Source organism: Anolis carolinensis, chromosome 2 (genome assembly GCF_035594765.1).
Source record: "Anolis carolinensis isolate JA03-04 chromosome 2, rAnoCar3.1.pri, whole genome shotgun sequence".
NCBI classification, from domain to species: Eukaryota; Metazoa; Chordata; class Lepidosauria; order Squamata; family Dactyloidae; genus Anolis; species Anolis carolinensis.
In genome coordinates, this window is record NC_085842.1 from 189,120,659 (window position 1) to 189,142,410 (window position 21,752).

Genomic DNA, 21,752 nt, shown 5'->3' on the forward strand with positions numbered 1-21,752 from the left:
ATAAAGGAGGAGAAGAGAGAAATAGATCACATATTGCAAGCAATAGCCTGCAGGCTCCGTTACCGGCCTTGACCTTGACCCAATTATAAGGCGGGGGAGGCTTTTTCAGCTTATAAATAAGGGCTTATCTTCGAGTATATACGGTAATCTGTATTCCTTTCATAATAAGCACTACCAATTACATGCAAATACATCGTGACTTTCCCCAACACTTCTGGAAGTAGGTGATAAATAGTAAGAAAACTGGATTTGAACAGAATGAAAAAGACTGTTGTAGCTGCCTCCAATCTAGGCCAGATCTTAGCAGTTAATAAGTGACACCATTAGGGACCTTATTAAATTGAGGTATGTTTATATCAGTATGCATCCCATATTTTTTTAGGACTGAATGCATACTATACTGAGATGGGATGCATACTCTCCCCATCACACCTGATTATTATTTGTTAGGATGTGTCTGTACCAGCTTACACTGAGTTGGTTCGTCCACCCCCATGACATGACTGTTGGGAGAGGGAGGATGGCTAGGGTCTCTGATAAGGGCCATCTGGACTGGGGGAAACTGGGAATTGTAAAATGCTCTGTGAGAATGGAATGTAGCTGTTTGAAAATAGATAGTGGGAGGGGGATGGGTCAGCTAGGTGATATACACTGCAATTGGTGGGAACTGGTTAGAGCTCTCTTTCTATAGCCTTTGGTAAGAAGGAAATAAAGCTGTATCCAAGGATTTGCCTTGTGAGCATGCTTTTATGCCAAGATCTTCTGGGGTCTGACATTATTATTCTTATAATTTGAAAATACTGTGCTTTGACTCATCACACCATGGAAGGCTGGCTCCTCCCAATCCATTTGACTGCCTCCCTACATTAGAAAAAAATTCTAATATTGCACAGTTACATAGCCTGGAAATCTTGAACGACTGATCTCATGAGATTTTATCTAATGGAATACAGATTGATTTTCTGATCATACGGAAATGCAGCGCCTCAACAATGTATTGGAGTAAAATTTTTAAAACAGTATCCCATGTGCAATTACTTCGTTTCTGCAATATTTTGCAGATAGATTTCAATGGAGTACTGACGGAATGGGGCAAATATCATGTGACAGGATCCATTAGGAACCATGTTCAAAGAGTCTCAGAAATTGAATATATCCCAATGTGATAAGGCCCTAAAAGAAAAGATGGGCAATGACCACAGAAGGAGGAAAGGGAGGTAGTTTTTAAAGAAACATGTAGCGCTCCTGGCTCCTATTTCTGACAAATAGTTTGTAGCTTTTACCAGAGTCAGCATCATGTAGTTACTTGAGTGTTGGACAAAGACTTTGGGAAATCAAAATTCAAATCTCAGCCATGGAAACCTACCTTGGTGACTTGGGCAAGTCATACTCTCCCTGTGTCAGAGGAAGGCAAAGATGAATAAATCTTCTCAATGAAACCCTGCAACAGGTTTGCTTTAGGGTCACCAAACCACTTGAAAGCACACAACAGAAGCAACAAACCCATGGCTTCTTCATAACAGTTCCTTCAACAGTAGATTTCATGAATGCAAGGATGTGCTGGAACAGTTTAATTCTAATCTGCATATTTTGAATAGCATCACTAAACTCTGTGAACCCTGTTTTCACATCATGATTTGCTAGCAACAAAACCCAGAAAATCATTACATGCAAAAGTACAGAGACTACTCCAAGAACAGTGAACACGTTGCACAGCAGTATCACAACTCAGAGGAGTAAGCAAACCAGAAGTACCACATACACAAGGCAACAGCATTCATATAAAACAGGGGTTGTTTTACATTGGTGGAGAGCTGGACTGGATCTCTTCAAACTCTATGATTCTAGCATTCTATGAAAGGGGAAAGCTAAAGGCAGAGTCATACCAAAAATCACAAGAGAGGGAGAAGGAAAAATCATATGTGGTCAATGAGCTACCGACAGAGATAATTTAGGAGCAAAATATACAGGACTGAAGACATATCAAGGTCACTTTACTATAGATAAGAGGAACATGCACTATTTTTTGTTCATTATGTGTAGCCGAAAACAGGTTCTGGAGTACATTTGACTTGAGCAGAAGCAGCAGTTTGCCATTTCTATCCTGCTATACTGTTGGCTATAAAGAATCTGGGCAACAGCCTAAACAGGCTGACCAGCCTCCTCACAGATGGGAAGAACTGACAAAGCTAAACTACACTCTATGCTAAACAAGCAGCATGCAACTTTAGTTAGTCACTATCCAGTTCAGACCCATGATACATAGTTATTGTTGCTATTATTATTATTCTGACTGTTATTTCTTACCTGCCCCTCCCATGGATCGAGGTGGAGAACAACAACAGATTAAAATAATCATACATAATATCAGTTTTAAAATAACATCAGTTAAAACACTCGTTTTAGGATCAATTTAGAAGAACATAACAATATTATAATTACAATCCATTGTTTAAAACTCATAATTTAAAATGCATACACTAAAAATCATTTGGGTGGGCCTGCCTAAAAATGAACTGATCTATAGCATATTCAGATGTTGAGTCCTTTCTGACAGAGATTTCACTGTCTAAGGGTGGCTGATGAACAAGCTTAGTAGGACTTTAAACCGTACAGATTTCCTTGCCTCCACAACTCCAGCTCTCTGTTCTTCATATGTGGGGGCTTAAAAAGAAGGAATGGGTTCCACTGGTGCCAGTGGAAGGAAGATTTAGGAAAAACCCAGGGAGGACGTTTTCAACTTCCTCTACCTTTGCACAGTGAACCTTACCCATAGCAGACCTAGTTATGAGTAAATAAAGAAAGCAGTTTTCAATTGCATGTTATAAATTAAACAGGGCATGCAGTTTACTAAAGTGGTAGGCAAATTAGAAACCATATTTTTGCTTTCAAAAAGATAGGGGTGAATGAGATCTCAGTAAGGACATATAATGGGGTATTGGAGTTGAAAACAGACATGAGGGAACTGGGGCAAAATCCATGCAAGGTGTTTGTACCTGGATGGATGGATGGAAGGGGCGCTTCCCCTGAAGTAGAGCTGACCATTTGGCCAGTAAAGCTGGCTGATCCTGACAGAGGCAAAATGGGAAACGAGACACAACAGAGGCAAAAAAGTTATTAGTGAGCAAGCTAATCAAGCAGCACATTTCTAATTAGAGCGATGCCCAAGAAGATCTTTAACCCAGAGGTACGACTTCTTCAAACTATCCCAAGGCATGAATCAACACACTATACAATCCTGCCAAGTTCTGAATAAAGCTACTTGCTGCTTTGATGTGAACTTTACCTACCATGCCAATCCTTTACATTTCCCATCTTTTCTCTCTGACTCATCTGTCTGCTGGCCAGGTGAGAAAGGAATGGGTCAGTGGAGACGGAAAGCAGGCACATTACTGCATCCTATGTACAGCAATGTCTGAAAATTCAAACTGCATCCCTAAAAGCTCATAACTCTCTTACATTTACCAAAATGTTATTGTAAGGTGGTTCTGATAAGAGGTCATTTCTGGAAATGCAGGATTGGAATTGAAATGTGAGCCAAATCCAGCTGGAAAGTAGAGATACTCCACCATTCTTTAACTTCCAAATAGAACTTACCCAATTAGTGTGCTTTTGGGGGAGTAATGGTATTGGACTTCATTTAGATTTCTCTGCTCCTACAGACAGCCACTCCTGTCTAACACACAATGAGACACTTTCCACATGACATCGCAAACAGCATTGCACAGTTCAGTTACTCAGTGTAAAGTGAATTAAACTTCAATACCAGGAATACAGAGAAGAAAAAATTATGTACAATTGTCTGTCTTGTCAAGTGTATAAACGGCATTGAATATTTGCTGCATATATGTATGTTCTGTGATCCGCCCTGAGTCTCCTTTGGGTTGAGAAGGGCGGAATATAAATACAGTAGAGTGGACCATGCATAGTGGATAGTAAAGCTCATAGATCACACCCTGGGATATAGGATAGCATAGAAGGGGCCTGAGCAAATTTGAGGAGGATAGCTAGCTATAGACATTTGCCACTCAAAATCAGTCCAACTTTGAAAATAGAAGACCTTTCTTACAGTACAGGTACTACACGCTATAGTTGTCAAGACTGGGATTTTCTATAGGCACAAGGCTGGGACTTTCTATAAGCTTAGCATCTGAACATTCTGCACATTGCCATTTCATTGGCACACAAGAACCCCACTGTTACACTTTTTGCAGTCTTTCTATAATTTATTAATAAATCTAAACATTACATCACCTACCCGAACACCAGTTCACATGAAAATGACCTTGAATCCCAGTGTTTCATCTCCCCCCCCCCCCCAGCTCTACTCTCTTATCTCCCTGGAGTTTGGTGCTAATAGAAATTGGTTCCCACTAACTACATTATGCAGCTGCCTACTCTAATTCCTATTGGATAACATGTTATGAGTTATAAATAATATAATAGAACAGCATCTAATAATTACATCTAAAGCAGAAAGTATAACATTGTCAAGGTTTAGCAGATTTAGCAGTCCAAGGCAACACACTTTTTAAATTATGGCAGATCCTAGGCATAGGATCCTGACACAGAGACAGTATAGTGGCATGCATGATCAGGAGTGTTCTTGTACTCATATCCTGCGTGAATGCTTCCCATTTGGAACCAACTGGTCATAAGGGGCTCTTCTTATGTTTATAGCACTTCCATTCCTACAGATCCATTGATGCATGCATCTTTCACATTCTACTGGTCTATGTGTACAAAGTGAACTTTTGAACCTAAACTAAAAAAATATGTTTTTAGCAGAAGCTTTCACAGACTGGATCTACTTTATTAGATGCATGGAGTACATTCCTTCTTTGGCTTCAGGTTCCCCTTTGACTGTTGTGTAAATACACGGTTGTCCTGTTACTCACTAGTACAGTAGAGTCTCACTTATCCAACGTAAACGGGCCGGCAGAACGTTGGATAAGTGAATATGTTGGATAATAAGGATAGATTAAGAAAAAACCTATTAAACATCAAAATAGGTTATGATTTTACAAATTAAGCACCAAAAATCATGTTATACAACAAATTTGACAGAAAAAGTAGTTCATTACACATTAATGCTATGTAGTAATTACTGTATTTACGAATTTAGCACCAAAATATCATAATATATTGAAAACATTGACTACAAAAATGCATTGGATAATCCAGAACGTTGGATAAGTGTTGGATAAGTGAGACTCTACTGTAGTTACAAACTGATTATAGTTTATAATATAAGAACGTAAGGAATAAACAAATAAGGACTGTTTTATAACAATGCATCAAACATTATATTCATGCTTGAATGCTTCCCAAAACAACTGCTAAACTGTGGTCAACACTTTAAATAGATTCAGTATTGTCCCATGTAAGTAAAAAGTCTTAGGAATGCATGATCAGGAAAACAAAGCAACTGATAAGTTCTTCTATAAACTGTGGTCAACACTTTAAATAGATTCAGTATTGTCCCATGCAAGTAAAAAGTCTTAGGGATGCGTGATCAGGAAAACAAAGGTTCCCGGGTGTTTATAATCCTTGTTTCAGGATAAGTATCCCTTCTTCAGGTTTCTTCTGAGGGTTTCTTCATATTTTCGTACTTTGGAAAACATTCAAGCATGAATATAATTTTGGTACATTGTTGTAAAACAGTCCTTATTTGTTTATTCCTTGCGTTCTTGTATGATAAACTATAATCACTTTGTAACTATTATTCTATTCTGTAATACTAGTGAGTAACAGGACAACCTAGTATTTACACTTAATTTATAGATTTCTGTGTACTTTAGTGATCCCCTTTGACTGTTGCCCACAGCCCAGTCCTGCTAATGCCCCATTAAGGCTGCTGCACTGTAATTTTGCAGAAGCAACCAGAGAGATGCACTAACTGGGGACCTCATCCCACCAGCCGGGAGGAAAGTGGAGGAAAGTGGAGGGAACAGTCTTACCCCGTTCCCTCCTGTCCTTCGCAATCTTCTGGGATGGCCAGCCATTCCATGTCCTTTCCATGCTGAGCGCCCCTCCCCCTTGTTTTCTTCCGCTTTCTTCTTGGGGGATTTCAGGCTTCATTTCCAAAAACTCGGGGCTATGTCTGTTTTTATTGTTGCTTTTATTGTTGTTTTTATTGTTTTTATTGTTATTTTAAAGCCAAGTGTATTGTTTTAATCTATTTTTGTAAACCGCTCCGAGCCAAACAGGGAGTAGCGGTATATACGTTTAATAAATAAATAAATAAATAAATAAAATGTGCTGCGGAAACGAAGTCCCACAGAGTCCCACCGGAAGTGCCCTTAGGTCATGTGATGACCTCTGCGGGACTCTTGTGGAGCTCTGTTTACAAAGTGCATGGAAATGGGGCCCTAAATGCATGGGATGAAGTCCTGGACCAGTTCTAACATTCCACCTGTGGCTGTTACCTGATCTGGCCACAGCAACCCCTGCCTGGATTATTGTAACACGCACAAAGCTTCAGGTCGCCCAAAATGTTGCAACTTGATTGTTAATTAGAGTTGGTTACAGGATCCAAGCAACTACCTTGCTACAACAGCTCCATGAGTCCATCAATCTATGGGCACAAATTTAAATACTGGTAAATACTGGTTATGACCCATATAGCCATATCTTTCCATCTGATCCTCCCCAGGTACTGGGCTCCTCAGGAGAGGAGTTCCTGAGCCTATAAGGTATATTCCTTAGATTTTGGAACAACCTTCTAAGGAAGTTAGAACAAACACCTGTGCTGTCCTTCTGTTAGCTGGGAGCAGGCATGTAGCCGGGGGGGGGGGGGGGCACTTGAGGGGCTTCAGCCCCCTCCCAAATTTGCAGGGTGGTCAGCTAGAAGGCCTTACTGGTACTGTTATGTTTATTCATATCATGATCTGATCACCAAGCTCAATATATCCCATATGCATGGGGGCATTGGGATAACGATAACAAAAGGTTTGCTAGGGTAGATCCTCTCTCACTCAGACTCAGCCCCCCCTCCCTCCCCCCCAAATCAAAATCCTGGCTAAGGGCCTGGCTGGGGGAGTCTTCTTTATTCCAACAAGAGTTTTAAAACTGGAGGGTTTAAAAGAGAGGGCTCTTAACAGCATGCTATATTGTTTTAATTGCACTGTGTTGTTGTTTTTTTAAAATTATTTTAGGGCATACACTTGCACAACATTTACTATTCCCACCACCACCACAAGGATTGTTTTCTTTTACATATTGATCTTTTAAGACAATCCTTATAGATTTACATACTATATAACATTTGTATTCTATTTCTTATGTCCTGATCTCTAGACTTATTCATAATATAATTCTTGAACCTGTTCTATCTTTCTTCAACTTCTCGCATTCTATTTTCATTACCTTTTGAATAATTTAATTTCACATCCATAATTTCAAATTCCATTTGATCCACCATGTACTGATACCATTTATTTACTGTCCACTTTGATTTGTCTTTCCATCCCAATACTATCACTACGTGCGCACTCAATTATTGCTTTCTTTATTTCCCTGTAATTTCCCATTCCCTCTCTTTGTACTAAGACTGCCATTTCTTTTGTTATAACCCAATCGATTCCTAATATTTGACTTGACACATTTTGTATAGTCTGCCAGAAGTATTGTACCTGTTTGCATTCCTGCATCATGTGCATAAGCCATCCTTTCTGTTGACATCTATGCCGGCACTGACTGCTCCCCTTTTGATAATAGTACACTAGTTGACAGGGTATACAAAACTACTTATGTAACATTTTCCTCCTAATTTCTTTTGCATTCCTTATTCTCCCTATTGTCTCCACCACTCGTCTCATATTTTGTTCTGTAATTTGTAACTCCATTTCCCTCATACTTTTCAAGTCCCATACTGTACATGCGGAGACCTGTGTTGCTGTTTTTAAATAGACTTTTAAAAATAATTTTGAAATAATTTCCCTAGCTTTAAGGAAAAACAGAATATAAAAAGGTATTAATAGCAATGATGACAATAATGATGTAAAGTATGGTTTTACCCCTGAATGGATCTGAACATTGTCTCAATTACTCACTGAATGCATACACAGGCAAATAACCTCTGCCCTTACCTTCATGTTCTCATTATGAATGCCAGAGTTGGAAATTGCCTGGAAACGGGGATCCTTGTTGCTAATATCTGTGGTTAACCGTTGTATGATTTTTTGCACTTCATCCACAATTCTAGAGACTACTCGGTGCCTCACATCCACCTGCAGATATAACCCAGCAGTTATATTACTTTCTTGCAACAGCTCCAGTCTACATGTTATAGGTAGCATATTTGTGCATACTCTTGGAGTTGGGGCTCAAGTTATAGTTCCAAGGCTGCTCTTTGTCAGCTCCTAGAATTGGTGAAGCCATAATCTGAATATTCCTACTTTGAGGGTTTGAAAACAAAATCCAGTTCCAAGAGACAAAAGGACCATCCTTACCTTATTATGGATGTATTGCTCTATAGCTTCTTCAGTGAGTTGCTTCATGGTAAGAAGTGATCCTCCGTGTTTCTTCAGGGAAAGCCTTCTGATGTTCCTGCAGGGATAACAATCCCAGTATATTCAGCTCTAGCTCAAAAATGCTTCCTTTTCCTGCAAATGGAGAAGAATGAACGGAATTCTTCCTTTGGTCCTACATTTCAACTTTCAACCCCACTTAACATTTCCTATTTTCTCCCCACATTTGTTTGCTTTTCCTCTTGAGCCTTCACATAAGTTAATAGAGACAGTTAGAAAGTTAGATTCTTTAATTTGAAATCAGTGCATTTAAAATCTCAACTACACTTCAAGAATCATAATTTCTTGATTACCACGCATATTGTTTGTTCAGCCCAGAAAGTATGCAAATTATCCAAATTCCTCCCAGTCCTTCTCCCTGCAAGCAGGTGGCTGATTTTTACACACTTTCAGGGTTGCAGTCTGCAGCCAACACTCCTTATCACTTCTTTCTCTCTCCTGCTATATTGACAGTAAATGCCACACCACTTGGGCCTTGCCTGGAGTTGGCTTTGCTTTCTTGACTGTAAACACACACTAAGCTGCCGCTTGTTAGCTGCCAGCTGTCCAAATAAGCCCACATACACAACACAAATTGTTCTGAAAGTGGAAATAATTGATCGGGCCTTTTATCAATCGAACAAGAGCGAGTGGCTTTTTGCAAAAGGTTTGCATCACAATGACAGGGACGTAGGCGGTATATCCCAAACTACACAAGGGCACTTTAAAACAAACAAGCAAACAGCTTTACAATGTGTTCCATTGGCAATCTTTTCCCCATTGTGTTGTTATAATGTCACAAGAGACTGACTGGCAGGGCTTGGTATCCTGGAGAAAAGTGTGTCACTAAAAGCAATTGGGCTTGGTTCTGATACAGATTTATTGTCTCCATCAACTAATCTGGGCAAGAGTTAAGTGACCTTGAAAATGTTCCTTGTTCATGATACAAAGTTTTGTGTTTGTACTCTGTACCTGTAGGGGCCTGGCAGGTTGAAGACTGCTTTAAGGATAAAAATTCACACATTTTGAAATGGTATTGTCATACATTAGTGTGCTGGTTGCTGTTTGCTGTTTGTAGGTGTGTTACGCAAAGGTAATGAAAAACCTCTGCATCTATGTGAAATAAGTAATAAATCATATATTTTAAAATATATAAATGAAAGATTTTAATGAGATAGTTTGCATCTCCATACATTTAGTTATTACAATGTATGTATGTATCCTCATCTCTTATAAGGGGTTGATTTAACATAAGGGTAAAGGTAAAGGTTTTCCCCTGACGTTAAGTCCAGTCGTGACCGACTCTGGGGATTGGTGCTCATCTCCATTTCTAAGCCGAAGAGCCAGCATTGTCCGTAGACACCTCCAAGGTCATGTGGCCGGCATGACTGCATGGAGTGCTGTTACCTTCCTGCCGGAGTGGTACCTATTGATCTACTCACATTTGCATGTTTTCGAACTGCTAGGTTGGCAGGAACTGGGACTAACAGCGGGTGCTCAGTCCGCTCCTGGGATTTGAACCTGGTACCTTTAACATAAAGTTTGCTATTAAACTGAATTACCATGTTGTGAAACAATGAATGTCTTGGTGTGTCACCAAAAATGAAGTGTTTGGAAAGCTCTGGATTAGACCATTGATTCCTTCTTCTCTGCAGCCTATAACGGTGCTGTTGGTGAAGGTTCTGATTTCTTAGGGCATCCCTTTTCCATTCATGGTCACGCAACTAAACCTGTCAAGGATGACCTTGAATAATGCTGCAGATTTTAATTGTTTGATATTGCTAGAAGAGTTGACAGCTACAATCTCTCCCCATGCTTCCAGTCTTTGGCCTCTCTCCCTTTGTCAGACAGCTCTGAGAATCCATAAACGTTTCCTTCGGAATAGTTGTGCATCTGGGGTAGATGGGAACTGGATAAGTCATATCATTGGACCACATACACAACACTCCTTCCTTTTGTAGCTTTTCTTTTTATGTGTGAGTGATGTGCTTACTGGCTTCATTTATTTGGCTATTGCTAAAGAGGCATCCATGGGGCATCTGCCTGAGTTATGTGAATATCTTGGGGAATCAAAGAGAAAAACTCTTTTGGGAGGCAGTGTGTAGAGGTAATTTGGGAAGTCATCTGATAAATTATGTTGACTGATATTGGCTGTAGCTTGGAGACAGTTGCAAAAGTAAACAAGTGGAGAACTGGCAAACATCCAAAACGAAATTGAGGACACGTCGATTCTGGACTAAATGAGGTGTTATTGTTCTGCCTGCCCTAGTGTTCAGCATACTGGAAAGGTCGGGTTAAACATGTAGCACAGGAGTGCATTCCTCGGTGTCTTTTTGTCTCTGCTAAAAGCAGCCATGGGAGTATTGAGTTTGAAATGGGCTGTCACATGCCAATATTTGTGTATTTATTTCCTTTTCAAAAATTATGTTATTATTACTTTACATGAGTATTTTTATCCTGATACAACAAATAATTGCTTCTTTCTTGCAGGCATCACATCTTCATCGACTCATAGAGTTGGAAAAGACCACAAGAGACATCCAATCCAGCTCAACCCCCTTCTGTCATGCATGAATCTACAACCAATGAATCTCTGACAGATGGCTGTCCAGTCTCTGTTTAAAACTCCCAAAGGAGGAGACTCCAAGCAGTGAAATACACTGACTTCATGAGTGGGGAGGTAAAAGGTGGGACAGAAGGAGAGCAAAAATTAAATTAAAGTGAATAGGACATAGAACAATGGATTTAAACTACAGGAAAAAAGATTCCACTAGGAATGGGATTTTGGCCTGCATAAATAGGAGTATAGTGTCTAGATCCAGGGAAGTCATGTTACACCTCTATTCTGCCTTGGTCAGACCACACCTGGAATTACACTGTGTCCAATTCCGGGCACCTTAATTGAAGGGAGATGTTGGCAAGCTGATATGTGTCCAGAGGAGGGCGACTAAAATCACCAAGAATCTGGAGAATAAGCCCTATGAGGTACGGCTTAAAGAGCTGGGCATGATTAGCCTGCACAAGAAAAGGCTGAAAGGAAACATGATAGCCATGTATACATATGTGAGGGGAAGTCATAGGGAGGAGGGTGCAAGCTTGTTTTCTGCTGCTTTTAAGCAGAAGCTGGATGGCCATCTGTCGGGGGTGCTTTGAATGTGGTTTTCCTGCTTCTTGGCAGGGGATTGGACTGGATGGCCCTTGAGGTCTCTTCCAACTCTATGATGCAATGATCCTAATTAGGAAAAACTTCCTGATGGTTAAGCACATGAAAGTTTATCTATCTCAATTACAATAAACATGAAGTGACTTCCAAATGATATATATTAATCTAATTAATATATTTTAATCATTAATATGATTAATATTAATGATTAAAATATATTATATTAATTATATGATTAATATATTAATCATAATTTTAAATAGTATTTTTTCCAAAGCCTCTCTTGATCCAAAGGAGGTAGTATAAGTAGTAAATGGTTTGCAGTCGCATATCTTCTTCTATGTTCCCTCTTGGTACTCTCACAGTTTGTTTTTATTTTTTCTGAAAGAGATCTGGACAATATTCTATTTAATCAGTTTTGTACTGAGATATTTTCTAACATTTTGCATGCTTCACCTATTTCTAGCCTTGCCGCAATTAATATGTTTAAGTGGTTTTAATGTGTATTTATATGTTTATTGATTTTAGTGGTTTTATACTGTTTTATTTGTTTATGTATAATGAGGCACTGAATTTTTTCCTAGACGTATGATGTATGCCGCTCTGAGTCCCCCACGGGGTGAGAAGAGCAGGATAAAAATGAAGCAAATAAATGAATAAATAAACTTAAATGCACTAAGATCTTTACTTGGCAAGTTTTCATTTTCAATTTCAAAAACAAAAACTGCTCCTCTGAAGTGGACTTTTTGGATCTCCTACAATTTAAATACACGCTCACCACATATGATTCAAATCACATATTTTACAACAATAGCTCCAACATAGCTTTGTTGATTTTGTTATTTTAGAAAATAGTAATATAATTTTTGAGTAATTTTCAATGAATTTTCTTTCATTCAGTCACAGTTATATCTGACTGTGATTTTATCGGACTCCTAATTGAATCTCATTGTTTAGATTTAGCAATTTTGCCTTTTTCATTATTTGACATAATTTAAGATTGCCCTTTTGTTTTGTTTAAGTTGCCATTACAATATGCTTCAAATAGAGTTAAAACTTGAGGTGGTGGAGCCATCTGATCAATTTATTATTTTTTAAAAGGAATTTATTTGCAATACATGCAATCATGGTGGATCTGTTGTTTTAGGACTTTTAAGTCCTTCAGATAGGATGGGTTTATCATTCAAAATTAACTCATTTATATGTAATTATTTAATACCTTATATTCTCCCCATTATAATTTTCTCTAATTATAAATGTATAATTGTAAAAAGTTGCCATTTAGTAAACTTTAGCTTACATATTGACAAAGGAAGAGTTTAAAACAAGAAAAAAAGATAAAGCTGTCAATTGTGAGAACTGTAGTTTAGGCCATTCCTTATATTTAGGTTTGACATAGATAAATATTTATTTGTTATTGCATGAGGTTTCTAGTTATAAAAATGCACACGCACACACACGCACACAAATATAGATCGATAGTAATTGATAAAAACAAATTTATTTGTGGCCTTATGTATTGCCTTGGATTTGATATGAATAATGTAATATCATCTGTGGATAAATCTGTCATATGTTCTGTATTTTTAAGTTTTAAATTTTGTATTTGTGATTTCTAAAATCTCCTAATTATTTTTTAGGGCAGAAATGGCCAGCCTTGCAAAGTTCCTCTATGTAGAGGACATTGTGTGACAATAAGATTAACTGATTTTCTCCACTGAAAGACTTTCAGCTGCAAAAAAGAAAATGAGGGATGAAACTTTAAAACAAGTAAATAAGAAAAAGGAATAAAAGCTGCTGAACTCAGTGTCAAACCCCCACAACCCCCTCCCCTCCTGTTGAACTTAGCATGACCTGATTCTTTCTGTTTCTAACAAAGATGACGTAACCATTAAGAGAAGCCAAAAAGTTATCTCATTGCTACTGGTTTTGAAAGTTTTGTTTTCCTTGTATTTTTCCACTCATGGCGTATATTGTTTGTTCTAGGATTCGGGATGGCAAGTCGATTTAAAAGACTGTCACCTTTGTTTTGGCCAGACAAAATAAAAGGCTTGTTTCTTTTCACTCTGTATGGAACTCTTCTCTTTCCTTCCCCTCTGAAGCGCTGAAAGGACCCAGGGACAGATCCCTTACACTATAATTATCTATAGAGAGAAAGATGTCTCGATAGATAGATATGAATCTATATATATATAAATGAGTGATGGCATCATGGCGACCAATAAAACAACAAAACTACAGGCCCCCCAACCTCGAAATTTGACAACACAACCCATCATCCACGCCTCTAGGTTGATACAACAAAAAGAAAAGAAAAATAAAGTCCTAATCAGAGGGAAAGGAATAATTGTTTTTATCCAATTGCTGCGAGTTAGAGGACTAATCTCTGCCCACTTGGTCTCCTAGCAACCAACTCAGCTCAGGGGACAGGCAGACTTAGGCCTCAGGCCTCTTCACAGATTATCTAATTTGCACTGGATTATATGGCAGTGTTGACTCAAGGCCCTTCCACACAGCTATATAACCCATTTATAATCTTATATTATCTGCTTTGCACTGGATTATCTTGACTCCACACTACCATATAATCCACTTCAGTGTGCATTTTATACAGCTGTGAAGAAGGGGCCTCATATAATCCAGTTCTAATTAGATAATATAAGATTATCAATATACAGTAGAGTCTCACTTATCCAACATAAACAGGCTGGCAGGATAAGTGAATATGTTGGATAATAAGAAGGGATTCAGGAAAAGTCGATTAAACATCAAATTAGGTAATCGATATACAAATTAAGCACCAATATATCATATTATAAAACAAATTTGACAGAAAAAGTAGTTCCATGCACAGTAATGCTATGTAGTAATTACAGTAGAGTCTCACTTATCCAACACTCGCTTATCCAACATTCTGGATTATCCAACGCATTTTTGTAGTCAATGTTTTCAATATATCGTGATATTTTGGTGCTAAATTCATAAATACAGTAAGTACTACATAGCATTACTGTGTATTGAACTACTTTTTCTGCCAAATTTGTTGTCTAACATGATGTTTTGGTGCTTCAGTTGTAAAATCATAACCTAATTTATTTATTTATTTATTTGCGACATTTATATACCGCCCTTCTCACCCCGAAGGGGACTCAGGGCGGCTTACAAGTATATATACATACAATATATTATATTATACAACTATATCACAATATTATTAGTAATATTGCATGTAATATAAATATACAATTATAATAGTGAATTATAATAATTATTACATTGTATTACATCATAATATTATTATTAATATTACATGTATATACAATGTATTATAATATTAGTATAGTATAATATTATTATATATCATTATATCATTAAATTGATACAGGAGACATGGTGGAAAGATGTCTTCCCGATGTTTAATAGGCTTTCCCTTAATGCCTCCTTATTATCCAACATATTCGCTTATCCAACATTCTGCTGACCCGTTTATGTTGGATAAATGAGACTCTACTGTACTGTATTTACAAATTTACCACTAAAACATCACAATGAATTTAAAACACTGACTACAAAAACATTGATTACGAAAAGGCAGACTGCGTTGAATAATCCAGAACATTGTATAAGCAAATGTTGGATGGAGGAGATTCTACTTTAATATGAAATAATTACTGGGATAGAATAATGCAGAACAATATAATCTCTAAAACCAGGACAGTAAATAAAGAGCAACACTCTGAAAGCAGGGAAATTGGAAATTCCACAAAGGAAACAATCAGGGCCAGCTAACACCTCCCAAGAAAGGATTCTTCCAGAAAGGAAGCTGAGAAGGGAGTGAAGCAGTGTGTATTACCAAAGTCATTATTATTACTATCATCATCATTGTTATTATTATTGTGTTGCGGTCAACTGTGAAAATGAATAAAATCTGTCTCCAAGTATTCAAAAACACTAAAATCAGAATATATAAAAATTAATGTGGTATAATAAAACAGAACAATACAATATCTAAAATCAGAACACGAATAAAGAACAACACTCTGAAAACGGGAATTCCACGCAGGAAACAATCAGGGCCAGCTAACACCTCCCAACAAAAAATTCACTCAGGGAGGAAACAGTCAGGCTTTAAAGCTGCAAGGCCATTACATCCTAATCATTTTCCCTAATTGCAGCCTTCATACTTGCCTCCAACAGACAAAAAAAATCAGAAATATTGTATATTCACAACCTTTAGGAAATAATATCCCCTGATAGCGCAGCGTGTAAAAGCGCTGAGCTACTGAACTTCTGGACCGAAAGGCCGCAGGTTTGAATTGGGGGACCAGAGTGAGCCCTCACTGCTAGCCCCAGCTTCTGCCAACCTAGAAGTTTGAAAACATGCAAATGTGAGTGCATCAATAGGTACTGCTCCGGCGGGAAGGTAACGCCGCTCCATGCAGTCATCCCACATGACCTTGGAGGAGTCTACAGACAATGCCGGCTCTTCGGCTTAGAAATGGAGATGAGCACCAACCCCCAGAGTCAGACATGACAGGACTTAATGTCAGGGGAAAACGTTTACCCTTTACCTTAACTACCACCAATTCCTCAATACTTTATTTCCCATGCCACCATACTTCGCCACAGCAACGCGTGGCCGGGCACAGCTAGTATAGATATATAGGACTTGCAAATATTACAGGATGGAAATTCATACACAAATATATATAGACATGTCTAGATATATATGAATATAGATATGTAGGACCTGCAAATATTGCAAGGGAAATGTACACACACATATATAGACAGAGAGATGTCTAAATACAGTAAAACCCCGCTCGTCCGAGCCCTGCTCGTCCCAGCCTCCGTGCAATTCGAGCGGGTGAACGGGGTGGGCTCGCTGCTCGCTGGGGTGTGTGTTGCTAGGTAGATAGCAAGCTACCTAGCAACACGCAGGGGGCACCTCCCAAGGGGCGAGCGCCCCCTGCGTGTTGCTAGGTAGCTTGCTATCTACCTAGCAACACGCACGGCTAGCTCCTTCTCCATGCCAGGCGCCGGTGCTGCCGGCCCCTGGTATGACGAAGGAACTGAGGCACGGGAGGGCGGGTGGCCTCTCCGTTGGGACGCAGGCTGGATCCGGAGGAGTTTGCAGCTCCTCCCGATCCCGCCTGCGTCCCAACCAAGAGGCCTCTCCTCCGTTGGGAGGCAGCTTGGATCCGGAGGGGCTGCAATCTCCTCCGGATTCAAGCTGCCTCCCAACGGAGAGGCCTGGTAATCCGAGTCATCCGGGTTGGCCGAGCTGAGGTCCGCCCGTTTAACTCAGACTACCGAGTTTCTACTGTAGATATAAACAGATATATAGGTCTTGAAAATATTGCAGGAGGGAAATGCACATATATAGAGGGAGGATTTGTAAACTTTTGGGGGGAAATGCATATGCAATTATAGATCTATATCTAGCTCTGCATTGTTTATATAGACATTGAATGTTTGCTTGTTACTATTTTGGAAGCCAGCCTGAGTCCGCACAGGGAGATAGGGCGGGATACAAATGAAGTATTATTATTATTATTATTATTATTATTATTATTATTATTATTATTATTATATGACACAGCAAACAAGATAGATATGCTGGATTTCGTATCACAAAATCACAAGTCGAACATTTCCCAAGTGTCTAGGACTGTGTGATGTATTTTCGGATGATGCGCGCAGATCCCAGCAGATGAGGTCTGAAAAGTTCCTATGAAAGAAGAGCACTTTCAAAGGTTACTCCAAGCAGTGCCCTTATATAAAGCAATATCTTGGAGAGAGGGTGGCACAGAGTAGTTTTTATATTCTTATAACTTTAGACTCTGTTTAATTACTGGTTGCTGAATAAGATGTATTTATGTACAGTTTTAGCACTTTAGTCACAATTACTTAAGGCTGTGTGCAGGGCCGGTCGGAGATAAATTTAAATATTAAGCGGGGGTGCTGAAAAGCGCCCCCCGCCGGCCCCGCCTCCTGCGCCCTGGCCCCGCCTCCCACCCAGCGTGCCCTGGCCCCGCCTCCCACGCTGCGTGGGAGGCGGGGCCAGGGCACGCTGGGTGGGAGGCGGGGCCAGGGTTGGCCCCGCCTCCCATGCTGTTCGCCCTGGCCCCGCCTCCCGCGCAGCGTGGGAGGCGCGGCCAGGGTTGGAAAGAGGGAGGCTTCGCCGCCCGGGGAGGGGAGGAGGGGATCCCTCCTCTCCTCCCCGGGCGGCGAAAGAACGAGGCTTCGCCGCCCGGGGAGGGGAGGAGGGGATCCCTCCTCTCCTCCCCGGGCGGAGAAAGAACGAGGCTTCGCCGCCCGGGGAGGGGAGGAGGGGATCCCTCCTCTCCTCCCCGGGCGGAGAAAGAACGAGGCTTCGCCGCCCGGGGAGGGGAGGAGGGGATCCCTCCTCTCCTCCCCGGGCGGAGAAAGAACGAGGCTTCGCCGCCCGGGGAGGGGAGGAGGGGATCCCTCCTCTCCTCCCCGGGCGGAGAAAGAACGAGGCTTCGCCGCCCGGGGAGGGGAGGAGGGGATCCCTCCTCTCCTCCCCGGGCGGAGAAAGAACGAGGCTTCGCCGCCCGGGGAGGGGAGGAGGGGATCCCCTCCTCCCCTTCCCGGGCGGTGAAAGAACGAGGCTTCGCCTCCCGGGGAGGGGAGGAGGGGAATCCCTCCTTCCCTTCCCGGGCGGCGAAAGAGAGAGCCACAAGGCCAGGGCGCACTGGTCGGGCGGCGGGGCACTGTCAGAGCGGTGCCCCGCCTCCCACCCAGCCTGACGGCGCCCCCCGGGACCTGCGCCCGAGGCGGCGGCGTCACGTGGCCTCTATGGTGGGGCCGGCCCTGGCTGTGTGTTATTATTTATTTATTTATTTATTTATGTATTTATTTCAAATATTTCTATCCCGCCCTTCTCACCCGGAGGGACTCAGGGCGGCGTACAATTGGCAACAATTCGATGCCGATACATCATTAAAAACAACAACATATAAAAATATATTACAACCAATTAAATACAGTATAAAATATAAAACATAAAACATATGCTTAAAATCCGTTCGTCCAATATCCTCCAACTTTATCCATATAACAATCTGGGTCGTCTTTATCATTTATTCGTTAAAAGCCTGGGCACAAAGCCATGTTTTTAAGGCTTTTCTAAAACTCAAAAGGGTTGGGGCTTGCCGTATATCTCTGGGGAGGGTGTATTATTATTATTATCTTTATTAATTTATTTATAAGTTTCTCTCCTTCTCCTTCTCCTCCTTCTCCTCCTCCTCCTCCTCCTCCTCCTCCTCCTCCTCCTCCTCCTCCTCCTCCTCCTCCTCCTCCTCCTTCTTCTCTTTACTTATTAAACCTCTACTGGGCATGCTCCCTGGGAAAATAATGAAACAGCTGCTGAATACCCTTAGAAAAGGTAACCTACAGTTGCTGCTTTTAGTGTTTATTTTCACACTTAATGCTTCCTCCCAGAGAGTCTACATTAAATGACATTACATTGCATAAATAGCAATGGAAAGGGGATATGCTTGACCTGAATATTTTCTGGATCTGAGCACTATTTTTTTTCTCTTAATGGTCACATTCGTCCGGGGGTGGGGGGTTGGAAACAGAGAAGCTTAGCATTTGTTGCAACTAATTCACTGTGACAGAGAGACAATGTCATGTTCAAGGCCAAATAATACTGCTTTGTTGTAGCTGGTCCTATTAGATCAATATTTGTCAGCTATATCAACTAACCCTGTTGCTAATTTTTTCACGTTGACAATAAACTTGCCCTATAAATTGTTACTGCTATAATGTCAGCCTCACATACACATCTCCATGAAAGAAGAGATGAAGGGAAGAGGGAGCAAGCTTGTTTTCTGCTGCCCTGCAGACTAGGACACGGAACAATGGCTTCAAACTACAGGAAAGGAGATTCCACTTGAACATCAGGAAGAACTTCCTCACTGTGAGAGCTGTTCGACAGTGGAACTCTCTCCCCGGGGCCGTGGTGGACGCTCCTTCCTTGGAGGCTTTTAAGCAGAGGCTGGATGGCCATCTGTCGGGGGTGCTTTGAATGCGATTTCCTGCTTCTTAGCAGGGGGTTGGACTAGATGGCCCATGTGGTCTCTTCCAACTCTACTATTCTATGATTCTATGATTCTATGATTCTATGAAAGATTTGTGTGTGTACCTTACAACCTCTGAGGATGCCTGCCACAGATGTGGGCGAAACATCAGGAGAAAAAGCTTCTGGAACATGGCCATACAGTATGGCCGAAAGACTCACAGCAACCCAGTGATTCCGGCCAAGAAAGCCTTTGACAATACTCCTTTAAAGACTTCCTGCAAGGCTCTGTACTGATGTTGAAGGATACAGAATTGAACTACAAGAAGAATGATAAGATCAAGTGGGACTACGGACTTAAACATAAAAGGTACAATCTGGCAAATTTAGTCAGTCCTCAGTTTGACTCAGGAATTCACATTGTAGGACAGGGAGATACCTTCCCATTGAGATTTTAGACTGATGAAATAAAATAAGATCCACGACACCATATGTAAAAACAAAAAGAAAGCCTTGCTAGTTCACATAATAAATAATTTCCACAGCAATATATTTGTAAGAATAAACAAAGCACCATGAAGTGTGGGATCCTTTGAATTATCTGAAATTATTCATTAGGCATGACAATATAAAGATTGGAGGATGAAAGAAGACTAGACCTCAGGGCCTGGCCTGATTCTGAACTGTAAATTTTACCCTCCCCTTATACTTAAAGATATGAGCATTCATATGTGAATAGGATTGCCTGGTTGGTTTATATTTCCTTATTGGTATATCACCATCACTTCAAACTAACCAAAACAATTAATTATCATTCATCATTATCATCATAGGCTATCACTTGTATGATTGCCTTCCAAGTATAGAGTCTCATGGTTGGTCCATAAGTGACTGTATAGACCTATTCTGGATCCTCATGCTCTTCTGTAGTGAGAACATCAATTTTCAGATAATTTGTGATCATTAGTATTATGATGATGATCGTATGGGGATAAGAGAGGGCACCAGAACCTGCTTACATAAATTAAAGCACTTTAAAAATATGTCCAGTGTTATTGAACCCAGAACAGACCCCCTCTCTTTTCTATTTGGGATGTCAACATGACCGGTACCTGCAGCAGGGAGTTCCGCTGGCCCTTCCAGATTTTAACAATCATAGGTGGCTGCCATCTTCCAGGCAGCCCCATCAGCGGCTAGCAACCTCAACAGGAATCCTGCTATCCATTTTCCTACTTAAACTAATGAAATAAAGACTGAAATTGAGCTTTCCTATCACTTTTCTTTGTCTCTGTCTTTTTCCCGCCACTACATTCAAACCAGCTGATCTCGTCAGCTGATGAAACCCAGGAAAAGGCTGCACAGACTCCCAACAGGATCAGCGCCCCTCCTCCCCTCCATGATAAACCTTATTAAACACATAAAATCAAATCTTGACTCTCCAGGGAGCCAGGGGCTGCATCCCTTTAAACCGCGGATACGGGGACCCAGTGTTCCCCCCATATCTGTGACCTTGGGTGCCAGGGATCCCTCAGACCCCTCGATACTCCTCACCTTACTGCTGACCCTCTGAAAGCTCTGGCTTCCCTGGCAGCCCTCTTTTTGACCCCACATCCCTCTCTTTCCCTAACTACCTAACCCACAATCCCTTATCTGATACTGAGATCGTGATCCCAACTGTAATGTTTTGACCCAGGTGGGGCTAGGGAACCCTCGGGTCCCCACAGACTCACCGATCCCCTGTGTATGTTCCCCCAGCACCTGTGAGCCTACCAGGACTTCAGGGGACCCTTATGTATATGTATTCCCTCACCCAATATCTCCCACTTTCTGTTAGTTTTCTTCCTCTGTGGGTGACGTGAGGGAGATCGACCCTGACCCATATGTGTATCCCTAACATGTGGAGACCAGGCCTCCAGAATTGGGTACCCCTGCAACCACAGCCCCCTATGTATGTATATGTATAATCTTGTTTATGCATTTGTGCCAATGTATACAAAATATCGGAAGAAGTCACCAACTTTGCCTGGCTTGA

At 40.8% G+C, this 21,752-nt stretch overlaps 1 protein-coding gene across 2 annotated transcripts in view; it reads right to left on the reverse strand.

The window, feature by feature from the left end:
• Window positions 1-9,111, reverse strand: part of mab21l3 (mab-21 like 3) — a 28,993-nt gene extending 19,882 nt beyond the window's left edge. Inside the window, exons 1-3 of one of the 2 annotated variants that reach the window (XM_003216854.4) lie at window positions 8,825-9,111; window positions 8,454-8,550; window positions 8,091-8,231 (exon numbers count right to left, since the gene is read on the reverse strand). In XM_003216854.4, the coding sequence (XP_003216902.1) occupies window positions 8,091-8,231; window positions 8,454-8,501 (189 nt within the window). In that variant the 5' untranslated portion in view covers window positions 8,502-8,550; window positions 8,825-9,111. Of the gene's footprint in view, window positions 1-8,090; window positions 8,232-8,453; window positions 8,607-8,824 lie in introns of both variants that reach the window. The other variant, XM_062971353.1, reaches the window with a different exon arrangement.
• Window positions 9,112-21,752: the final 12,641 nt, after the last annotated feature.